Source organism: Clupea harengus, chromosome 6 (assembly GCF_900700415.2).
Source record: "Clupea harengus chromosome 6, Ch_v2.0.2, whole genome shotgun sequence".
In the NCBI taxonomy this organism is placed as follows: Eukaryota; Metazoa; Chordata; class Actinopteri; order Clupeiformes; family Clupeidae; genus Clupea; species Clupea harengus.
In genome coordinates, this window is record NC_045157.1 from 6441249 (window position 1) to 6461051 (window position 19803).

At 40.8% G+C, this 19803-nt stretch overlaps 1 protein-coding gene across 1 annotated transcript; it reads left to right on the forward strand.

The window, feature by feature from the left end:
- Positions 1-16114: 16114 nt before the first annotated feature.
- Positions 16115-17899, forward strand: LOC116220747. Its single transcript, XM_031568859.2, has 6 exons — positions 16115-16239; positions 16400-16753; positions 16849-16944; positions 17096-17203; positions 17475-17533; positions 17686-17899. Exons 1-6 carry the CDS (start codon positions 16203-16205, stop codon positions 17800-17802), a joined length of 771 nt encoding a protein of 256 aa, XP_031424719.1. The 5' UTR covers positions 16115-16202; the 3' UTR covers positions 17803-17899.
- Positions 17900-19803: the final 1904 nt, after the last annotated feature.

The following is a 19803-nucleotide window of genomic DNA, read 5'->3' on the forward strand; positions in this document are numbered from 1 at the left end:
CACACAAACACTCACACTCACATACACAAACACACACACACAAACACACACATGCACCCCCGTACACACACACACACACACACACACACACACACACACACACACACACACACACTGCTCACTGCTTACTGCTCATCCTCTTTTGTTTCCTTCATGTTACCTCTTGTCATTCGATAGTAACTGATGAACATAGATTTTGTATGGTACCATTCCTTCCCTGCTGTACACAGAGAGCTGTATTGTGACCACATGCTACAGTGCAAAAGTGCCCTTTCTGCTGAATGAAAACGTATAAAATACAAATGTTTTGTGCCCGTTGAAATTTACTCTTCAGTTAAATAAAGAGGTGAATCTATTTTCCAATAACTTTGTGTGCAGCAATGTCTGATGGTAATTTGTGTATAAGTCAAAAACTGGCATCAAGTGAGAGGCGAGACTCCTAATGCTGTTTCAAATCTACACAGCCTTTATTCTTCCTGCTTCTTACCATGTGTACAAAGCATACCTCAAACTCTTTTTTCATTGTTAAACTGACTACCTTTGTTTTTGCATCATATTTACACATCGCTATGCATTACTCAATTTTATTTTTATATTGCGGCTGATAGAGAAATGTGAAACTCTGACTTTAATCAAGTACGTAGTATGTGTGTTAATCATATGCCTTTGTGAGCTGAAACATGACGTTTCTGTCTCTGTATATCTTTGATTCTTAAGTGCTGACATTTCTTACTCTGTGTATGTGCTTAAAAGTGTACCTTCTGTGTGTGCGTAAGCAAGGGCTGATAAGAAGAACTAGTAGTCCTTCTTTTCTGCCTTGCTGATGCATTACATCGCAAAACGCATAGCAAGATGACCTTGGACGCGGGAAAACCACCATGTGGTTATCTCTGCTGACATTATGCTTTGGCATCAGTGAAACGCTAACTTCAACCTTTATAAACCTTGTGTGATGTGCTTAACTTTGATTCTCTCTCATATGCTGCCATCTGGGAGTGGGCCCAGGCTCTCTCTCTCAGCCTCCAAGGTCAGCCCATGCTTCTCTCTTGTCTGCCAGGACATGAGTGAGCCCGATATGAATATTGAATAAAAAGATAGTTATACACAACTCCGGTGTCCGAGGTAAACTTGATTGTGAATTTTCACCCAACACCGGCAAAACAATAACATTGTCTCAAGGCGCCTGACAGAGCCCAGGGCCTGAACCCCTGTGGCAGAAGGGGAGGGGCGATAAGGGGGGAGGAAACAATCAGAATTATGTTGTAAAACATATAATGTCATAATACATGTTGTAAATCTCCACAATACATACAAACATACCATGGTACAAACATGACACATACAAAATTGATAGAGGATAAGGTGGGGAGAGAGTATTCAAGTACTGTAGAACAGCTTTTGGGTAAACATCAATTTGATAAATAGATAAAGAGATAAATGTTGGTAAACAATTAACAGTAGGTAAAACTTTATCAGTGTCAGTATTGGCATAATATGATACAGAAGGAGAGGGACAGGCTTCCTGGCAAGGTGTGTGGGAATTTTGTTTATGTTTATGTAGCACCTGTGTTGCCTGGACTAGTAGAAAAGAGCTACACTCACGAAGATTCTAGAAACTAGAGTTGAAATCACCATTAAAACTAAAAGCTTGCAGATAATAAACACTTTATTTTGTACAGTTTCCTTGGAATGTTAATGTAGAAATTTGAATATGTTGCAGTCAGTGTATGAATAAGTGTGTGTAAATGTATAATTAAATAAAAGAAAATAACAAAAAACATGTAAATATGCACCAAAATGTACATTCAATACGAATTAAAGTAGCAAAAGAAAATGCACCCTATATGAAACACTTCAGTAATCAAATATACACTTAAAAAACAGTGTACCAATTCAGTATGTTCAACAGGAAAAAACAATGCAGGAAATCAATATGAAAAACAATATGGAAAATCAGTCAATCAACAGTCCTGTGTTCGTGTATGCAAAGGATTCCCTTCTCAGTGTGAAAAGGATTGCACTTATCTGTCCACGCGCAAAGATGCAAAGTGCTTGTTCAACTGTCGTCGAAGAAACCTTATGGTAGCTGGCCAGGCTACCACAGGTTTGATGCTCCATGCGCGGGGTGCAAAGATCTCCGTGGGAAGCTCGCCATCTTTTCTGAGTCTTCTTAAATCCAAACTTAAAACCAATCTACACAACAGTGTAATAGATTCGAGTGTTAATATTCAGTATCTAAAATCTACGTAAAGCTTTACTAAATCTAAATCTTTTATCTAAATCTACAGGTGGAAAACCGAGCTGCCCTAAAAGGTGGTTATCTTTCCGCTGCCGCGCAGCCGTTAAGTTAAACACAAAATGCAATTAGCCTGCATGGCCAACAAAACCCGTATGGACAGTATATACATACAATTCGGTAATAAACCCATTTTCAACAAAGTTATATTACAATACAAATATTAAACATGAAAATACTATGTACAGTTGAGAAATAAAAGGTTGTAATATTAAATAAATGCTTCGACTGGTTTTTAAAATTGCTCTATGAGTTTGAACTTGTCTCTACAATATGAGATCGTTACAGTATGAAAACTTAAACTTACCGAAGCTCTTTTCTTAATTAAAAAATGAATTCAATCCACTCTCTGCTTGTGAAATGACAGGGTGAGACGAAAAAGGAAAGGAAAGGAAAATATATATCGTTATCCTTCAAAGTTATCAAGTTATCAAGTTCACGCTGCTTGCACTTCAGCTGAACTTCAACGGTTCTCGGAAACAAGAGAATTTCGTGCGCATGCGCAATGCGCATGACTGATTTTTTTTAGCTGGGCTACACACTCCCCTCCTGAATGAGCATGCGTCCCTGCATGCGCCAGCTAACTAGATATGGATTATCACTGGCGAATTATCACTATCATTGATTGAATTAAGAACACTGTTAAAGCTTTCTAAAATAGTTTGTGCAAAGGAAATCAAAGGTTTTCCAAGTTTGGGATAATGGAAACGACCTGGGGGTCGTCGCACCCGTTCAGACCTACGCATGCTTTCTTCAGCTGCTTGTCTGTCAGTTTCTGAGGTTTCAGTATGGTTTTCAGTGTGTTTATCATTTTCTTCTGCCAACATTTCAGCAACTTCATGCCTTTCACCACTGGGGTCTGTTGTGCTTTGCTCTTCTGCATTACCCTCTACCAATGGATCGACTTCAGGCACATCTTCTGCCGGCATCAGAGCACTGTTCCGTCCTTCTGATGAATTCTCCCAGGGCACATCAGTGGTCTCTTCTGCCGGAGGTTCAGTCATTGGGCAGGGCTCTTGCAGCTTCACAGGGGATGACTGACTGTCAACAGGTTGAGCAGCAGGTGCAACTCTTGTGATGTCATAGGTCCTTGTGAACCTCTTCTCAGTGAATGATGGGGGGCCGAAGGATTCGTCGTCATCATCGTCAGAATCTTCATCAAGTCCCTCGTCGGGGTCTCGAGAAGGATTTGCTCTGGTTCGAGGACGACGAATAGGCTTCGGTTCCGCTGGTTCATCATTCTCCTCAAACAAGTACCCGCAAGGCAACAAGAGGTCGCGATGTAGGGTTCGAGTTGGACTGTCTCCATTTACTGACTGGACCTTGTAGACAGGTAAGTTTCCCATCTTCTCCAGGACACGATAGGCAACAGACTCCCACTTATCAGCTAATTTATGCTTATTTCGCAGGCGGAGGTTTCTAACCAGAACTTGATCTCCCACTTCAAGCTTGGATTCTCGCACACGCCTGTCAAATCGTTGCTTATTCCGATCAGCCAACTTCTGAGCATTTGCAGTAGCAGTTTTGAAGCTCTCCTGTAAACGAGACTTGAGGCTCTGGGCATACTGGGAGTGTGACTGAGATTTGGCCTCCCTGACTGGCAAGTTAAAGGCAATGTCCACTGGTAATCTTGGATGTCGACCAAACATCAACTCATACGGACTGAAACCAGTTGCTTCATTTCTGGTACAGTTGTACGCATGAGCGAGTGGCTTCACAAAATCACACCAGTGACTTTTGTCTTTGTCTTTCAGCGTACCCAACATATCCAGCAGTGTGCGGTTAAAACGCTCAACAGGATTACCTCTCGGATGGTAAGGACTTGTTCGCACTTTCCTGATACCTGCTACAGCACAGAGTTCATGTATGACATGAGATTCAAAGTCCCTGCCCTGATCACTATGAAGCCGTTCCGGGAATCCATAGTGCACCAGGAAATGCTCCCAGAGACTTTTTGCTACTGTTCGCGCTTTTTGGTCTCTTGTTGGAATAGCAACAGCATAGCGGGTAAAGTGGTCTGTGATTACTAAAACATCTTTTATGTTGCGACTATCTGGCTCTATTGACAAGTAGTCCATACAAACCAACTCCATTGGCCTGGATGTTTTGATGTTTACTAAGGGGGCAGCACGTTCAGGCTGTGCTTTCCTCCTGACACATCGTCCACAGGTTTTCACCTTGCGCTCCACGTCGAATGACATTCTAGGCCAATAAAAGCGGGAACGCACTAAGTCAAGTGTCCGATCGATCCCCATGTGGCCCATATCGTCATGGAGACACTTGAGCACGGAGGTTCTCAGCGCTTCAGGAAGTACAAGCTGATAAACAAGGTGGTCGTCACACTGGCGTTTCCTATACAAGATGCCATCTCTCATAACGTAACGCTTCCACTCCTTGATCATCAACTTGAGGTCGTGTGAGTGAGTATCCGAATCTCCAGACACTGAACACCCTGCTTCCAGAGCCTGGATGACTCGTCCAATTATGGGGTCGTCTCTTTGGTGCTTGATCAGGTCCTCATCTGTGAAAGTAGGTATTAACACACATTTTTCAAACTCTTGCTCATCGCCATAAACATCTGGAACTGCATCAGCGCTCATGGCAAGAGACTCAACTAAGGTCACATCAGGCAGGTCATCACTACCTCCATCTGACAGATGACGGAGACAGGCGGCAGCTACAACACTGCAAGGTAAGTTTGTGCAATCCTGTGAAGCCAGATGCTGCGATGCAAACTCCATGATCCTCGCACTCTCTTCGGCAGAAGCAGGGTCGTCGTCTAGTGCATCATGGGGCATTCTGGAGAGAGCATCCGCATCCTGATTTTTGCTTCCAGGCCTGTACTTGATATTGAAGCTGAAGGTGGATAATGCCGCCAGCCAGCGGTAACCAGCTGCATCAAGCTTCGCGGAAGTGAGTACATATGTTAACGGATTGTTATCAGTTACTACCGTAAAGGTGTTCCCATACAAATAATCCTGAAACTTTTCAACTATGGCCCACTTCATTGCCAAAAATTCTAATTTATGGGCCGGATATCGGGCCTCACTCTTAGACAGACCGCGGCTCGCATAAGCTACAGCTCTCTGCTGACCCTCTTGTTCTTGATAAAGCACAGCTCCAAGACCAGTGGTGCTGGCGTCAGTGTGGAGTTCGTAGGGAAGCTTAGGGTCGGCAAACCCAAGTACAGGAGCTGATGTTAGTCTTGCTATTATACATTCGAAAGCTTGCTGGCATGCTGACGTCCACCGGTCAGAAAAGGGTTCTTTGGGGTTCAAGTAGGTTACATTCTGCGAAGGCTTTTTTCGACATTTGCTGGATGGTGGGTACCCAGCGGTCAGATTGGTTAATGGCTTCACTATCTTTGAGTAATCTTGCACAAAACGGCGATAGTATCCAGAGAAACCTAAAAATGACCGCAGTTCTTTCAAGGTCTGAGGCTTGGGCCAAGTCTTCAATGCACGGACCTTTTCTGGGTCTGTCTCAATCCCATTATGAGACACAATATGACCAAGATAACGGACACGTGACTGAAAGAATTTGCATTTCTCTGGAGACAGTTTAAGACCATTTTCTCTCAGACGCTGAAGTACAGTCAGCAGCCTTGCTTCATGTTCCTCTAAAGAAGCTGAAAAGACAATTAAGTCATCCAGAAATACTAGCACCTCCTTTAAATTGATGTCCTTCATACACTTTTCCATTAAACGTTGGAAAGTGCTCGGTGCATTTGTTGTCCCCTGTGGCATCCTGTTGAATTCCCAGAAACCCAAAGGACACACAAAAGCCGTCTTATGTTTGTCTTCTTCCTCCATTTCGATTTGGTAGTACCCTGACTTCAAGTCCATAACGGAGAACCATTTGGACCCAGCGAGGGCAGAGAACGCCTCCTCCAAGTTGGGCAACGCATAAGCGTCCTTGATGGTTTGAGAATTGAGCTTCCTATAATCTACGCAAAGTCGAACATCGCCATTCTTCTTCCTCACTACTACAATAGGAGAAGAGAAGGGGGATTCCGACTCACGGATTACACCAGCATCAAAAAGCGTCTTAAGGTGTCTTTTGACTGCTTCAAAGTCACGAGGATGGATAGGCCTGGGTCTTTGCTTGAAGGGGGTGTCATCTTTCAGCTTGATGCGATGCTTAACCTTGGTGGCATGGCCGAAGTCCAGGTCATGATGCGCAAAAACATCAGTAAAAGTATTCAACTTCTGAGCAACTCTTTTCCTCCACTCCTCTGGAAGAGGGGATTCTCCAAAGTCGAACCTCAAGCTGGAACTAGTTGTCTGAGCACAGTTTTGGTAAGAACCTGTGCACATTATGCCAGACTTGTCTGCCATTTGATGATTTTCCAGGACTTGATGAGCAACACTAAGCTGAGCAACAACACAATTTAGATGAAGAGTTATGTCATGATCAGTTTGGTTTCTGACCCATACAGCAAACTTGTTGGGTGACTTCTTAGGTAAGGTGATAAGACATTGATCAACAAGAATTCCACCAGGTAAGGAAGACAGTGTGGGTTGTTCTACTAAAACATATGGTTCATTGGGAATGGCATTAATTCTCATGGAACAATCCAACGCAACTCTCTGACCAGCCGGTATGGTTTGTCTTGTTCTCCCTTTAAGTGTCATCAGTCCCACTCGTCCACTGGTGCTCTGACTTTTCCTTAGCTCAAGAATTTTAAGGATCTGTGCATAGCCATGCACTGAAGAATGCCTACTCTTAGAGCTGTGTCCATGATATTCACTGTAGACTGTGTCAAGCAGGTTAGTCCCAATAAGGATGGTTACTTCACTATTAGAGCATGCATCAGGAACAACCAAGGCTAAAGTGGAAACTGGGTTTTCATTGTTGATGAATTCTTTTGGGAGCTTCACGCTAATCTCCACATATCCAAGATATGGCACAGATTGGCCATTGGCACCCTTTACCTCTATGAGGTGATCTAAAGGCTTGATTGGCTGTGCTGACAGATGATCATTATAAAAAGAAAGAGACACTGTGGTTACTTGGGATCCGGTGTCTAATAAGCAGCTACAGTCAACACCGGAAATGTTAACCATGGCAGTACACCGTTCACCCACTAATCTAGACTGTGGTTTACATCTGGTTTTCACACAATGAGACTGTATGATAGGCTGACAAACAGTGTTTTGCTTGGGGCTATTACTACCTAGTTCTGCTCCCATTTGCCCCCCAACAGAAGCAGACTTTAGTTTAAAGATGGAGTGCTGAAAGAACCATTAAGCTCCTCCCAAGCTCTTTGCTTCTCCCTAAGTTCTTTTTTCTTAGCCTCAACCAGTGCTGGGTTAGGCTCATCGCTACAAGAGGGTGAGATATGACCATCTTCCCCGCAATTGAAGCAATACCAGGGTCTGGGCTTTTTATTCGCTTTCCCTGCAAACTGCTGTGGTGTCTCTTGTTTGAAGTCTTTAGGTTTGGTTTTTCTATATTTTTCTGTTTTGCTGCTAGCCCCTACATTTTGTTCTTTTGAAACTTTTAGAGAAGCTAACTGAGCTTGAAGGTCAGCTATTTGCATTCTCATTTTCTTGGTTTCTGAGGGGAGGTCAGAGGTAACAGAAAACATGTCAACCTCAGCAGCAAAAGGGTCACACACAGCATGCAAGTTGGACTGAGCTTTTGCTTTTGGAAAGCCAAGATGCTGTTTCATGCGGCTTGACTTTGCGGCTTGTTTGTCTTCCTCTGTCCGTAGCAGAAGCATGAACTCAGATAGAGATGGTGGGTTATCTAATTTCCGCTCAAGCTGGAGATTTGTGATCAAGCTGTTGTTCCAGCATCCTCTGCAGAATTGTTTCAGCAACTGGCGGTCCATTTGACTGGCAGGTAGTCCACCTCTCTTTACTACTGCACTGAGAGAGATCTGCAGCCTATGTAAATAAGCAGAAGGTTTCTCGCCAGCATTCTGATTTGTACTAAGAAACTTTGCAAAGAGTTCGTCTCCATCGCCCACAGCAGCATAAGCAGAATCCAACAAACTTAAATAACAAGCAGAACTCGCCTGAGGGCCTAAATGCTTCACCATGGTCGCTGCAGGAGACAAGAGACTTTCAACAATTTTCCTAACCACTTGCAGATCAGGAAAAGAAGAATCCTTGAGATAGAAGTCAATGTGGCTCCGCCATGTTTCATAATCAACTTCCATTGCTGGAACAGGACTTTTCCCAGAGAAGGATCTTAGTTTCAGAGAGCGATGCCTGGAAGAAACATCATCACCCTTCACTATGTGCTCGACGACTAATCTTTGAACATCAGGGGTACTTAGCTGATCAACTGGTAAGCGTATGGCTGTTGCAGAAGTGGGAACTGAACAAGTCAAGATTCTGGGTAAAGGGCTTTGAGTGTTCCCTTTTGGAAAAGGGCAAGTTCCTTGAATTACATCCTCATCCTCATCTATCCGTATGGATACATCAGCCCTGTTTAAATGACAGCTTGGGGATTTCCCCAAGCTTACATCTTGTGTGGAAGATTCACTTTTAGTGGACACTCGGATTCTGGCTAACTCTTCTTGAAGCAATGCTTCAAAGTCTATGCCACCTAATTTTGCAACATTTTTCAGTTCTGTTATATAGCTACTGGTAAGGCTAGATCCGAGAGATGTGGTAAATAGAGTAGACAGCAGTTTAATGTGATGAATCACACTTGGTTCAGAAGGGGACATTTTGGAAAAAGGTAGTTCATACTTAAGTTTCTCTATAGCTGCGCCACTGTCGTACTCTACAACAGCAGTATTCAGAAAAACTGGATCTGGGCTATCTATCTGCAAGACTCTGCTTACAGTGCCATATGTACGTAGGAACTCAAAAATATAATCATCAGCCTCAGAATGAGACAATCCACTGACTAACAAGGCATTAGGCACTTTGATGTTTTCAGATCTTATGACATCCATTTTTAAATGCTTAAATGTTAGGGCAACAAGAAAAAAAATATTTCTCACAATAACAGGTGAGGAAACTGTACAAACAAAAGCCACAACTCTCCTGGCTAGCTCGCCACTATTATGTAGCACCTGTGTTGCCTGGACTAGTAGAAAAGAGCTACACTCACGAAGATTCTAGAAACTAGAGTTGAAATCACCATTAAAACTAAAAGCTTGCAGATAATAAACACTTTATTTTGTACAGTTTCCTTGGAATGTTAATGTAGAAATTTGAATATGTTGCAGTCAGTGTATGAATAAGTGTGTGTAAATGTATAATTAAATAAAAGAAAATAACAAAAAACATGTAAATATGCACCAAAATGTACATTCAATACGAATTAAAGTAGCAAAAGAAAATGCACCCTATATGAAACACTTCAGTAATCAAATATACACTTAAAAAACAGTGTACCAATTCAGTATGTTCAACAGGAAAAAACAATGCAGGAAATCAATATGAAAAACAATATGGAAAATCAGTCAATCAACAGTCCTGTGTTCGTGTATGCAAAGGATTCCCTTCTCAGTGTGAAAAGGATTGCACTTATCTGTCCACGCGCAAAGATGCAAAGTGCTTGTTCAACTGTCGTCGAAGAAACCTTATGGTAGCTGGCCAGGCTACCACAGGTTTGATGCTCCATGCGCGGGGTGCAAAGATCTCCGTGGGAAGCTCGCCATCTTTTCTGAGTCTTCTTAAATCCAAACTTAAAACCAATCTACACAACAGTGTAATAGATTCGAGTGTTAATATTCAGTATCTAAAATCTACGTAAAGCTTTACTAAATCTAAATCTTTTATCTAAATCTACAGGTGGAAAACCGAGCTGCCCTAAAAGGTGGTTATCTTTCCGCTGCCGCGCAGCCGTTAAGTTAAACACAAAATGCAATTAGCCTGCATGGCCAACAAAACCCGTATGGACAGTATATACATACAATTCGGTAATAAACCCATTTTCAACAAAGTTATATTACAATACAAATATTAAACATGAAAATACTATGTACAGTTGAGAAATAAAAGGTTGTAATATTAAATAAATGCTTCGACTGGTTTTTAAAATTGCTCTATGAGTTTGAACTTGTCTCTACAATATGAGATCGTTACAGTATGAAAACTTAAACTTACCGAAGCTCTTTTCTTAATTAAAAAATGAATTCAATCCACTCTCTGCTTGTGAAATGACAGGGTGAGACGAAAAAGGAAAGGAAAGGAAAATATATATCGTTATCCTTCAAAGTTATCAAGTTATCAAGTTCACGCTGCTTGCACTTCAGCTGAACTTCAACGGTTCTCGGAAACAAGAGAATTTCGTGCGCATGCGCAATGCGCATGACTGATTTTTTTTAGCTGGGCTACATTTAGTTTTAATGAGTTATGTTTAGTTATGGTTGGCTTACATGGTGCATGCAAAGTTTAGTTAGGATAGTGACAACAACAACAATAATAATAGTTTTATTGTCAAATTTTTCTATTACATCACAAACAAATGTATTAATTTAGACCATTGCAGGCATCAGTATTATGACTTTAAACATTACTTCAGGAGTTTACATTTACATTTAAATATGGAACAGGGCCCCGTTCGTCGTACATGGTTCAGTTAAGTCGATCAATTGTCCCATTAGCCAGTTTAAATTACCGCGATGATTGAGGGCAGGCTATCTCGGTTCGTCCACGGCTGATCCGCGGTCAAACAATGTTGTTAATTCGAACCAGACTTCACTTATCAGGGTAATTGCGTGTGCCCGTCCTACTTCAAAAGGGGGAGGCATTGATCACCAAAACCATGATTTTCTAAGGGTACAATGGCTACCAAACTCAACGAAAAAGCCTCTGGAGAAAGAGCCTCTCCGCTGGAGAGCAGGAGATGATCATGAATGCTTATGAAGAATACAAGACCATAATCATGGCAAAATTCAACACCGCCACCGCGAGAGCAAGACAAGAAGCTGTGTATGGGGCTGTGTATGGGGCCATATCTATGTATGTATATATTACGACAAGCATGAGAGTGGTACAGAGGGTAGAGGAGTTGTTTAAAGGAGGCGTTTAGTAATTGAAAAGTTGCTAGTTCGATTCCTCTCACCTCCTTACCAAGTGTAGTTTTACATTTCCTTGTAAGTCACTTTGAATAAAAGCGTCTGCTAAATGACTAATTGTAAATGTATAAATAAGAAATTTAATAAATTGAAGCAGTGCAAAGAAATTGCGTGTATTTCTCTCTATTCTTATCATGAGTCCACCTTAATCATTTTCTACAATAATGATAGGCTATGGTGTACTAATAACACTGTCATATAATTATGAGTGCTTTGTTCTCCACATCGCCGACGCTACAAAAATGTACCACTCGCAAAAAAGTAAATGATTCCTTGTCGGCTGAATCGGTAGCACTCATACAAGAACTCGTCATGATGGAATAACGGATCTTGGCGTTCGCGAAGAACTCTTTCCCTATGAAGCTAATCTAACTAATATCGCTTCTTGGTCAATGGGATCTCTCCTTTTTCCAGGGGTGTGGCAAGCTTATCCAGCTTCACTTAAATTAGCCTGCGCTGGAGCAGGTTCAAGTTTATTGATGTGTTGCTTTGGTGATTTAGCCAAAGTTGCTTCGACAAACCGAAAAGAGGGACTTAAATTATCTCATCCTGAAAATGATCTCGGTAACTCGCTAAACAAGGTACGGCGAACAGAGCCCAGAACACAATTGATCAGGTGTCAGCTCACAAACATGTATGTATACAGGTTAGGGTATGCGGAGTGAACATAAATGCACGTGTAACTACATTCTCAGAAAACACTTCCTCAAACTGTTCAAAAAGAAGAGGTGAATGTTGTGTGAGTGAAAAGGTGTTTGAAAAAAAGCATGACACAAAAGGGCCACTGCGACTAGAGATGAACTAAAGCAGTGAGGTAAGACAGGATGACTGAAATGTCTGTGTCTTTACTGATCATTGTGCACATCACCCAAGGTTAGCTTCATTTACATGATTATAGAAAACACTGGATTCGTTTTTCAATACACATACAATGCATGACAAAAACAAAGGTAGTGTCATTTATGAGATGGCCAGCCAAAACAGATGGTGGACTGCTCGACCAGCAACGGTCAACCGCAGCGACTTCTTGTCTCTCATCTGGTCCGTCTGTCCTGTCCACCAGCTCGGCCTCCTTGAGGGCTGCTGACAGGGACCAAGGATTAATATACAGCCGCTCTGGCTGCAAGCCCAGGAGTGCGAGCTCTTCTTGCTGACTGTCGTTGAAGGTGGGGTAGCCACCGAGCGTGTACAGCCGTAGAACAGCAGCATAGGTGCCTAGGCTCTCGCTCTCTGTCCTGCCGCAAGCACCCAGCTTGACCAGCCGTTGAATCTCGCTGCCAGCTGTACTTGTACCCAGTGGTGGAGGAAGTACTGAAGTTTAGTACTTAAGTAAAAGTACAAGTACCCAGGAAGATAAAAGTAAAAGTAAAAGTAAAAGTACTACATCAACAATCCTACTTAAGTAAAAGTAAAAAGTACTTACTTTTAAATTTACTTTAAGTATTAAAAGTAAAAGTACTCACGCAATGGGTTGTCTCTCAATGTCTAGGCTGTGCCATTTTGATAAAGAAATAGCTACTGGTAATAAATGCCTCTACAGATGTCACTACTAGTAATAACTATAAGCAACAACATTTGTTAACTGGAAAGGTTGGTGTACTTATTGTGCCTACCATCTGTAATACAGTTCACACTATATCTCACAATTCTGCGGATGACAAGTTATCTACCAGGGATTATTTGCAAAGTTAATACCATTAAGCCAAACCAATAAAAACCCCATGTGATATCTTTAAATCTTTTATTTAATTGTAAACGTGTAAAAAAGGGAAACATGGAACATGAAAAACAAATGTAATTGTAAAACTGGACAGAACAAGGCACGCTAGCTTGACATAGCTAATCTACCAGCTTTATCTTACCACTATGTTAAATATATAATGAAGATACAATCATGTTTTTTGATGCTATTGCTGTATGCCAACATGCATCTCGCTAGATAACATTATAATATCATGTCAGTAAACAAATTAAATACATATATCAATATTCAAAAGTCAGGGACATTAACTTAGCACAGCAATCACTCTGCTTACCTCGATATGCTACTTTAAATTTGAGGGTGAATTATTGAAGGCTAGCAACTCCTTTTTTGAGGGAGAGGAAACGCATTGAAACCTCCAGGAGTCATTCTTGGGGCCTTTGAACTCGAACATATCTTTTAAATAGGGCCAAGGGTGGCTCATATCAGAGGGCTCAGTTCAGGCCGACTCTGGATCGATATTGAATAGGCAGTAGTCAGGCTGTCTGTTGAATGTTCAGGTATAACAGGCAAAGCTACCGCTAGTGCTGCTGCCAAACGCGCACTCTGATATCATTGGAGTTGATAGAGCCACCTGATTGGTTTAAACTTCCAAAACAGCAACGCAATCCATAGTTTTGTGTAGGCAACATTTTGGCGAAACTGTGTTCATAAAATGTAACGAGTAACAACACATATTGTAGAAATGTAGCGGAGTAAAAGTATAGATAATAGCCAAAAAATGTAATGGAGTAAAAGTAAAAAGTATGCACTATTATTTTTACTTAAGTAAAGTACAGATACGTAAAAATTTACTTAAGTACAGTAACGAAGTAAAAATACTTCGTTACATTCCACCACTGCTTGTACCACATATGTCTCGAGCAGCCCCTGTCCACTGTAGAGAGGTAGCTTTGTGGTCCTCTGTTGTCCCAATGGTAACACCCAGCTGGCTGTTGGTTAGAGTGCGGGCTGATCCTGGTGCTCCCTGCAGGGCGGCCTCTTCCAGCTGTGACAGACACGTTGGTATGTCCAGCCCCGGGTCCTGACGCAATGCTAGAGCGCTCCTCTTGACGTTCCTCTCTCGTCGTCCAGGGCGGGGGACGATGTTCGCCATCTGCTGCTCCTTCCTGCCGGGTTTGGGGTGGGGACACGGCTGGGCCTAGCCTCGTAAAGCTCTTGGAACAATGCCCTTCGGCTTTGCCCCACCACACTGCAGCTCGTCGAGAAGCTGTCCTGAGCATGGTCACTTGACACTAGTGTAGCGAATAGAGCAATGCACAGGCTTATCTTGAGCTCTTTGCTGTTTATTGAAGGACACATGAAGGACAGATGGACTCAAACACTAAGGGGGTCTAATCTCTACATCACATATTGGGTGACGGGGGACAAATACAGTTCAACAGACATGGGCCTACAATTGGCACAGGCATTTACACATAAACCACAGACTCAATGTGATAACAGAAATACACGCTGACATTAACACAAGCAGGGAAACATGAGTGCATTCTGAAATGGAGTATTACACACATAATTTAACGTTAACAGGTTAACGGTTAACCAGAGGAATTCTCTCTGATTTTCCGACACTTTGTAGTCACAGCAACCCCAACATCTCTAGTGAAGTTTACTGCACCAACACTGCCAACCCTCTGTCTGCATTACTGTGGCCTCTGTGGTTGGTTCTGGAAAAGAGAATTTGTTCAATACCGCTGCTTGACAAGCAGAAACGTGAGTGAAAGACCATGATAGTTCTGTATCAGAATATTAGGTTGAAATGTATGATATAGGGGTCTGAATTGTTTTATATCGCTATTGTTGTCTGTCTGTCAGTCTATAAGGTATAACAGCTACCTCCAATACAGCGCTAAGGCATTGTTCATTTCATCACATAGCTTACATAGAGTTACAGCAGGGTCATTCCACGCCAAACGGGACAATGGCTCCCACTCGACCATCTCAGATTTGGCTGAAAAAAATCAAGGTTGTTCATACACTTCTTAATAGGTATAGTCCAAAATATTAGCTCTCTACTCCCAATAGTTTTGTCACAAAAAGATGTTTTAGGGGGGAGGGGGTGACTGTACTTAAAGTGGCATTATGTAGTAATTGTACTTCAGGGTTAGGGTTAGGATAAGCAGTTTTACCTTAAAATAAAAAAAAAAACTAGTAAGTAGCTTATTTGCCTTCTTACTTTGTCTTGTGTTGCACTTGCTTGATGTTTGACTGTGTTGGGACAGTTGTTGACTAACTAGTTTGTCATAGTGTCAAAGTAAGCACATTTCAAAAGGTTTCGCTAGTTTTAGCCGCTAGCATCTCGTTAGCAATTAGCAATTCCTCCGTTATGCTGCTTTACACTTCTTAATAATATTAACTCTCTACTATAATATCAAGTCCCTAGCTTTAACATTGGGCTTTCCACAGGCCTTCAAAGATGCTGCGACAGAGCATAGTGTAAAATTTTAAAGTAAATTCAAGCACCCCGAATACTATGATATACCCCAGCCACACCCTCGGAAGTCCATATTCTTTAAGTAATGCTATCATATTTTAAGCCTAGAAAGTTTGAAGGAGCTATCTTAAATACTTTTCTAGTAATAGCAATTTGAAAATGGCTCTTCAGAAAATGCTGCTCAAAAAGCGTCTTAAGTATTGGCAAAACTATAAGGAGTATTGAGTATTGTATAAACTATTGACATTATACAACTATTGTATAACCCTATTGACAAAACTATTGGGAGTAGAGAGCTAATATTTGGGACTATTCCTATTAAGAAGTGTATGAACAACCTTGAACATTTTCAGCCAAATCTAAGATGGTCGAGTGGGGAATTTTCCTTAAATTGTCACGTTTGGCGTGGAATGAAAGCAGTCAGCTCAGGTGCTGCAATGCTGAACCTGGTCCCCAATGACATCACGTTTGTTCCACGAGTCATTGGATGGAAAATTCCACAGGAAGTGATATTTTTTTGATGCAGAACTATTTAAGTCTTTCACTCCGCATTGAAGATACTTGAAACAAAGACATTCATCTGTGTGTGTTGTCTGTAGTTGGATATTAGTGGACGTATTGCACAGAATAAACTTGCAAGAAACTGTTACTTACTGTTTGAATAATGCTTTGGATATGTACAATCCTTCTTATCCACATGTGTAAGTTAATTTAAAATATGATTATTTTCATTTAAAGATTTTTAAAGTTTTTTTTCTGATTGGTAAAGTGATTAGTGTTACTGTGTGTAATGTCTGATGCAGTGCTTTGACTACTACATCATGAAATTGACTCATATGCTTTACTCTCATACTTTTCTAGACAAAGCACATGATGTTATTCAATTAAATCGAGTAACAGAAGCTGCACCTGGAGATGCAGTGACTTTACATTGCTTTTTTCCTGTGGCTTTCCAACAAGAAACACTGTCCTGGTACAAACAAACACTGGGACAAAAGCCTTTTTGGGTGGCTAGGTCTTTTAGAGCCACTACATCCTGGAATCCTTCGTTTTCTGAAGACTCTCAAAATGGACGGATTAACATACAGAAGTCTGAGGGAACATTCAATCTGACCATCGCAAACCTCACATCATCTGATGAAGCAACGTATTACTGCGCAGGGACATTGCATAAACAGGTTACATTTGGAAATGGAACGTTTTTGGCTCTCAAAGGTAATACACGTGTGTTTCAACAGAACACCCCAACAATTCAGGAGTAATGAGACATTTTAACCACTTTTATATTTACTATTTTCTTTCAAATGTAGGTTTTAACCACAGCTATATTGAGGATAGAGCATTCTTCTGCGCAGTGGCCAACTGTGGACAAATGAACACTGAAAAGAAGACAGTTTTGGACACAGGTATTTCTTTTCATCAAATATGATTATTGTAGATGAGGAACATTGTTGCAGCATGTAGCAGCATTAACAGATGACTTGACGCATGTTCTTTTATGATGTGCCACAGAGAAGTGTCTTTACATACAGCGTGTTGTTTTCTGCTGTTTTTCAGAAAAAGCTGTGGATCCTGTTGTCTATGGGTTGGTTGCTGTGTCGGGACTGTGTTTTGTGCTCATATGTTCCTTAATTTACCAAGACAGGAAACATAAACATGTCAAAGGTATACCATCTGTGAGATCAAATATGCTGTATATAAAATGTAATTGATATGAATTGAATTCCAAATAATCATCAATCAATCTTATTTTCATATCCTTTGTGCTCCATGGGGGTTCAGGCTCTGGGCTCTGTAAAGCGCCTTAAGACAATTTTTTTTGTTTTAGCGCTATATAAATAAAAATGTTTTAATTGTACATGAAATTATCATCTATTTTTGAGGGAATCCAGCCACCCTTGTTAATCTGTTTCTTCATGTATTTTCTGTTTTTAAGAAGTGAAGTCTCAGCAAGTTCACACAGACAGGTCCTTCAGAGATCCATCAAGTGGTCAGGTACAAAACATAATGGCATCCTTAAAATGTTCATATACATTACAGACTATGTTCAATTTGTCTTATTTCGTGTAACTCTTAATTAAAACATTGTACTCAGATATGTTCAGAAAGAGGTAACATGTAGGCCTAACTGTTGTTCGCCCATGCAGGATGCTGAAGAACTGATCAATTATGCTGCCTTGCACTTATCGAATAACAAACTGAAAAGAGGAAAGAAGAAGAAGGACCTTCCTAGCGAGAGAATATACTCCGATGTCAGAGGTTAATAAATGTGTCAAGGCGCCTTCAGATAACAAGTGGACCCCCCTCTTTGACCCACACCTCTCTTCTGAAAGACAACAAGCTGTCCAGAGTCGCTTAAGCAAGATCACTACGGTGAGGTAACCATAGGAACAGCTCAGTAATAAAACCACTTATGGATAGCCAACATGCCTGTTATTTAATCCTCTTATAAATTGTATCATTCATAATTAATACATAAGAATTAATGGTGAAGGAAAGCTCATCATTTCTGTATTTTCTTACCTACATTGCTTTTGAATGAAGTTGGTTCAGAGGCTATGTAGCCTATTATCAAATCATGCACGCATATCATTACGTTCAATACCGTAAAAATGCTACCGTAAAAATGACAGTTTCCTCCATTCTGTTCTTTGAACTAAACCGTGATCTCATTGAAACATTTCATACAATTCTTGCACCACCACAAAAAAAAGTTGAATGATTTTTCTTGGAGGCGGTCGGAAGTGTTCCCGATTTGTGCACACATGGCCAAGTATAGGGACTGAATGTAGAAATAACTTTTGAGTTTAGTTTAATTAGTTCATTAGTTTTAGTTAGATTCACAATCTGCTGCTATAGTTAAAATGCTTTCCTAATTCAGCCAACTAGCAATAATGGGGTGAAATTCATTATTCTGTTATAAACAAACACAAAAGGACAATTGCAGAAATTGCAATGCAAGTGACAGCAGGTGAAACGATATTCAACACTACTAGCACAAAGGGAAAACAACCCAGGGTCACTGTAACACACAATTTCCAGACTGATGGAGAACCACAGCCTTACTGAACTCCTGTAATGTGTGTTGATATTGACTTCAAAGAAGCATCTGTAGTTTCAGCAACTACCTGTTAAATCTTTATTACAGGTTTTATATTTATTTGTTGTGTTTAATATTACACATTTCATGTTATTCAGTTGGATTTGTATTTTGAATGTAACTGTTGATCCTTTTAAGTGCTTGGCAGCATAGCTCTTTGAGGCAAAATGACACCTTCAGTCTGGTGGCAGTTTGACCACTTCCTGTCTTTTTGTGACCTCTGAAAGGCGACTATGTTCACTTGGCTTTGTATGTTGTTGTCTACTGTCATATGGGGCACCAAGTGTCACAGACCTTTTTTTTTAGACAGAATGCCTATATCTATCTTCAAAGGTTTAGGTTCATACCTTGACAACACATACTACATGTATATTGACATGTCTCAACTGAAACCAAAGCAAGGTAAAAAAAAACAAAAAAAACAATACAGTGCAGTACATGACCCTTTGAAGGTGGGTGACAAAATACAAACCCAAATTTGTTTGTATTTTGTCACCCAGTTAGTTAAAGACACACACACGATAAACAAGGGAGTTCACAAAGCAGGCCTATCTCTCAGGAATCTTTCTAGTCAGATGTCAGATTTAATTACAGTAATGATGTTGTCCTGGTTAATCAGTTCAGCAAGCATCAGTACTTGGGCACCTGCTCCTTTCTTCAGAGACCTGCTCCTTATGCCCTGTCAGAAGGTGGCCTCCACTTTCTTTTCTCAAGTCAATGACATAAATATCCAAGAAGCCAGATTAAACTATGTGACTATGCTGTTGTTGAGATCCTGGTTGATCAAACTATCCAAATAATTTTTATATTTGTATATGTGGTATTACTGTCTTTTGAATGAAAACAACCTAATAATTAGGTTCAAGTGAAATGGGATTTGCTCAGTTGTGGGTCAGCTGTCAACACCATTCTTTTCATAAAATACCAAAACTACAAAATGAGTGATCTATAAGATTGGCACATACATCTTTACATTCAATCATTCATTCAATAATTAATTTATTCAGTACATTTAACCAAATTCTAAGTAGTGCTGCTGATTGGTCATCAGCTTCTTACACCCCCAATGCAACTTCTTTAAATGTAGTAGGGGAGAGTGGGGTAAGATGAGTCAGTGGGTACCCACCAGATGCCCACCCCCTGTATCTCAACAATCATACACAAT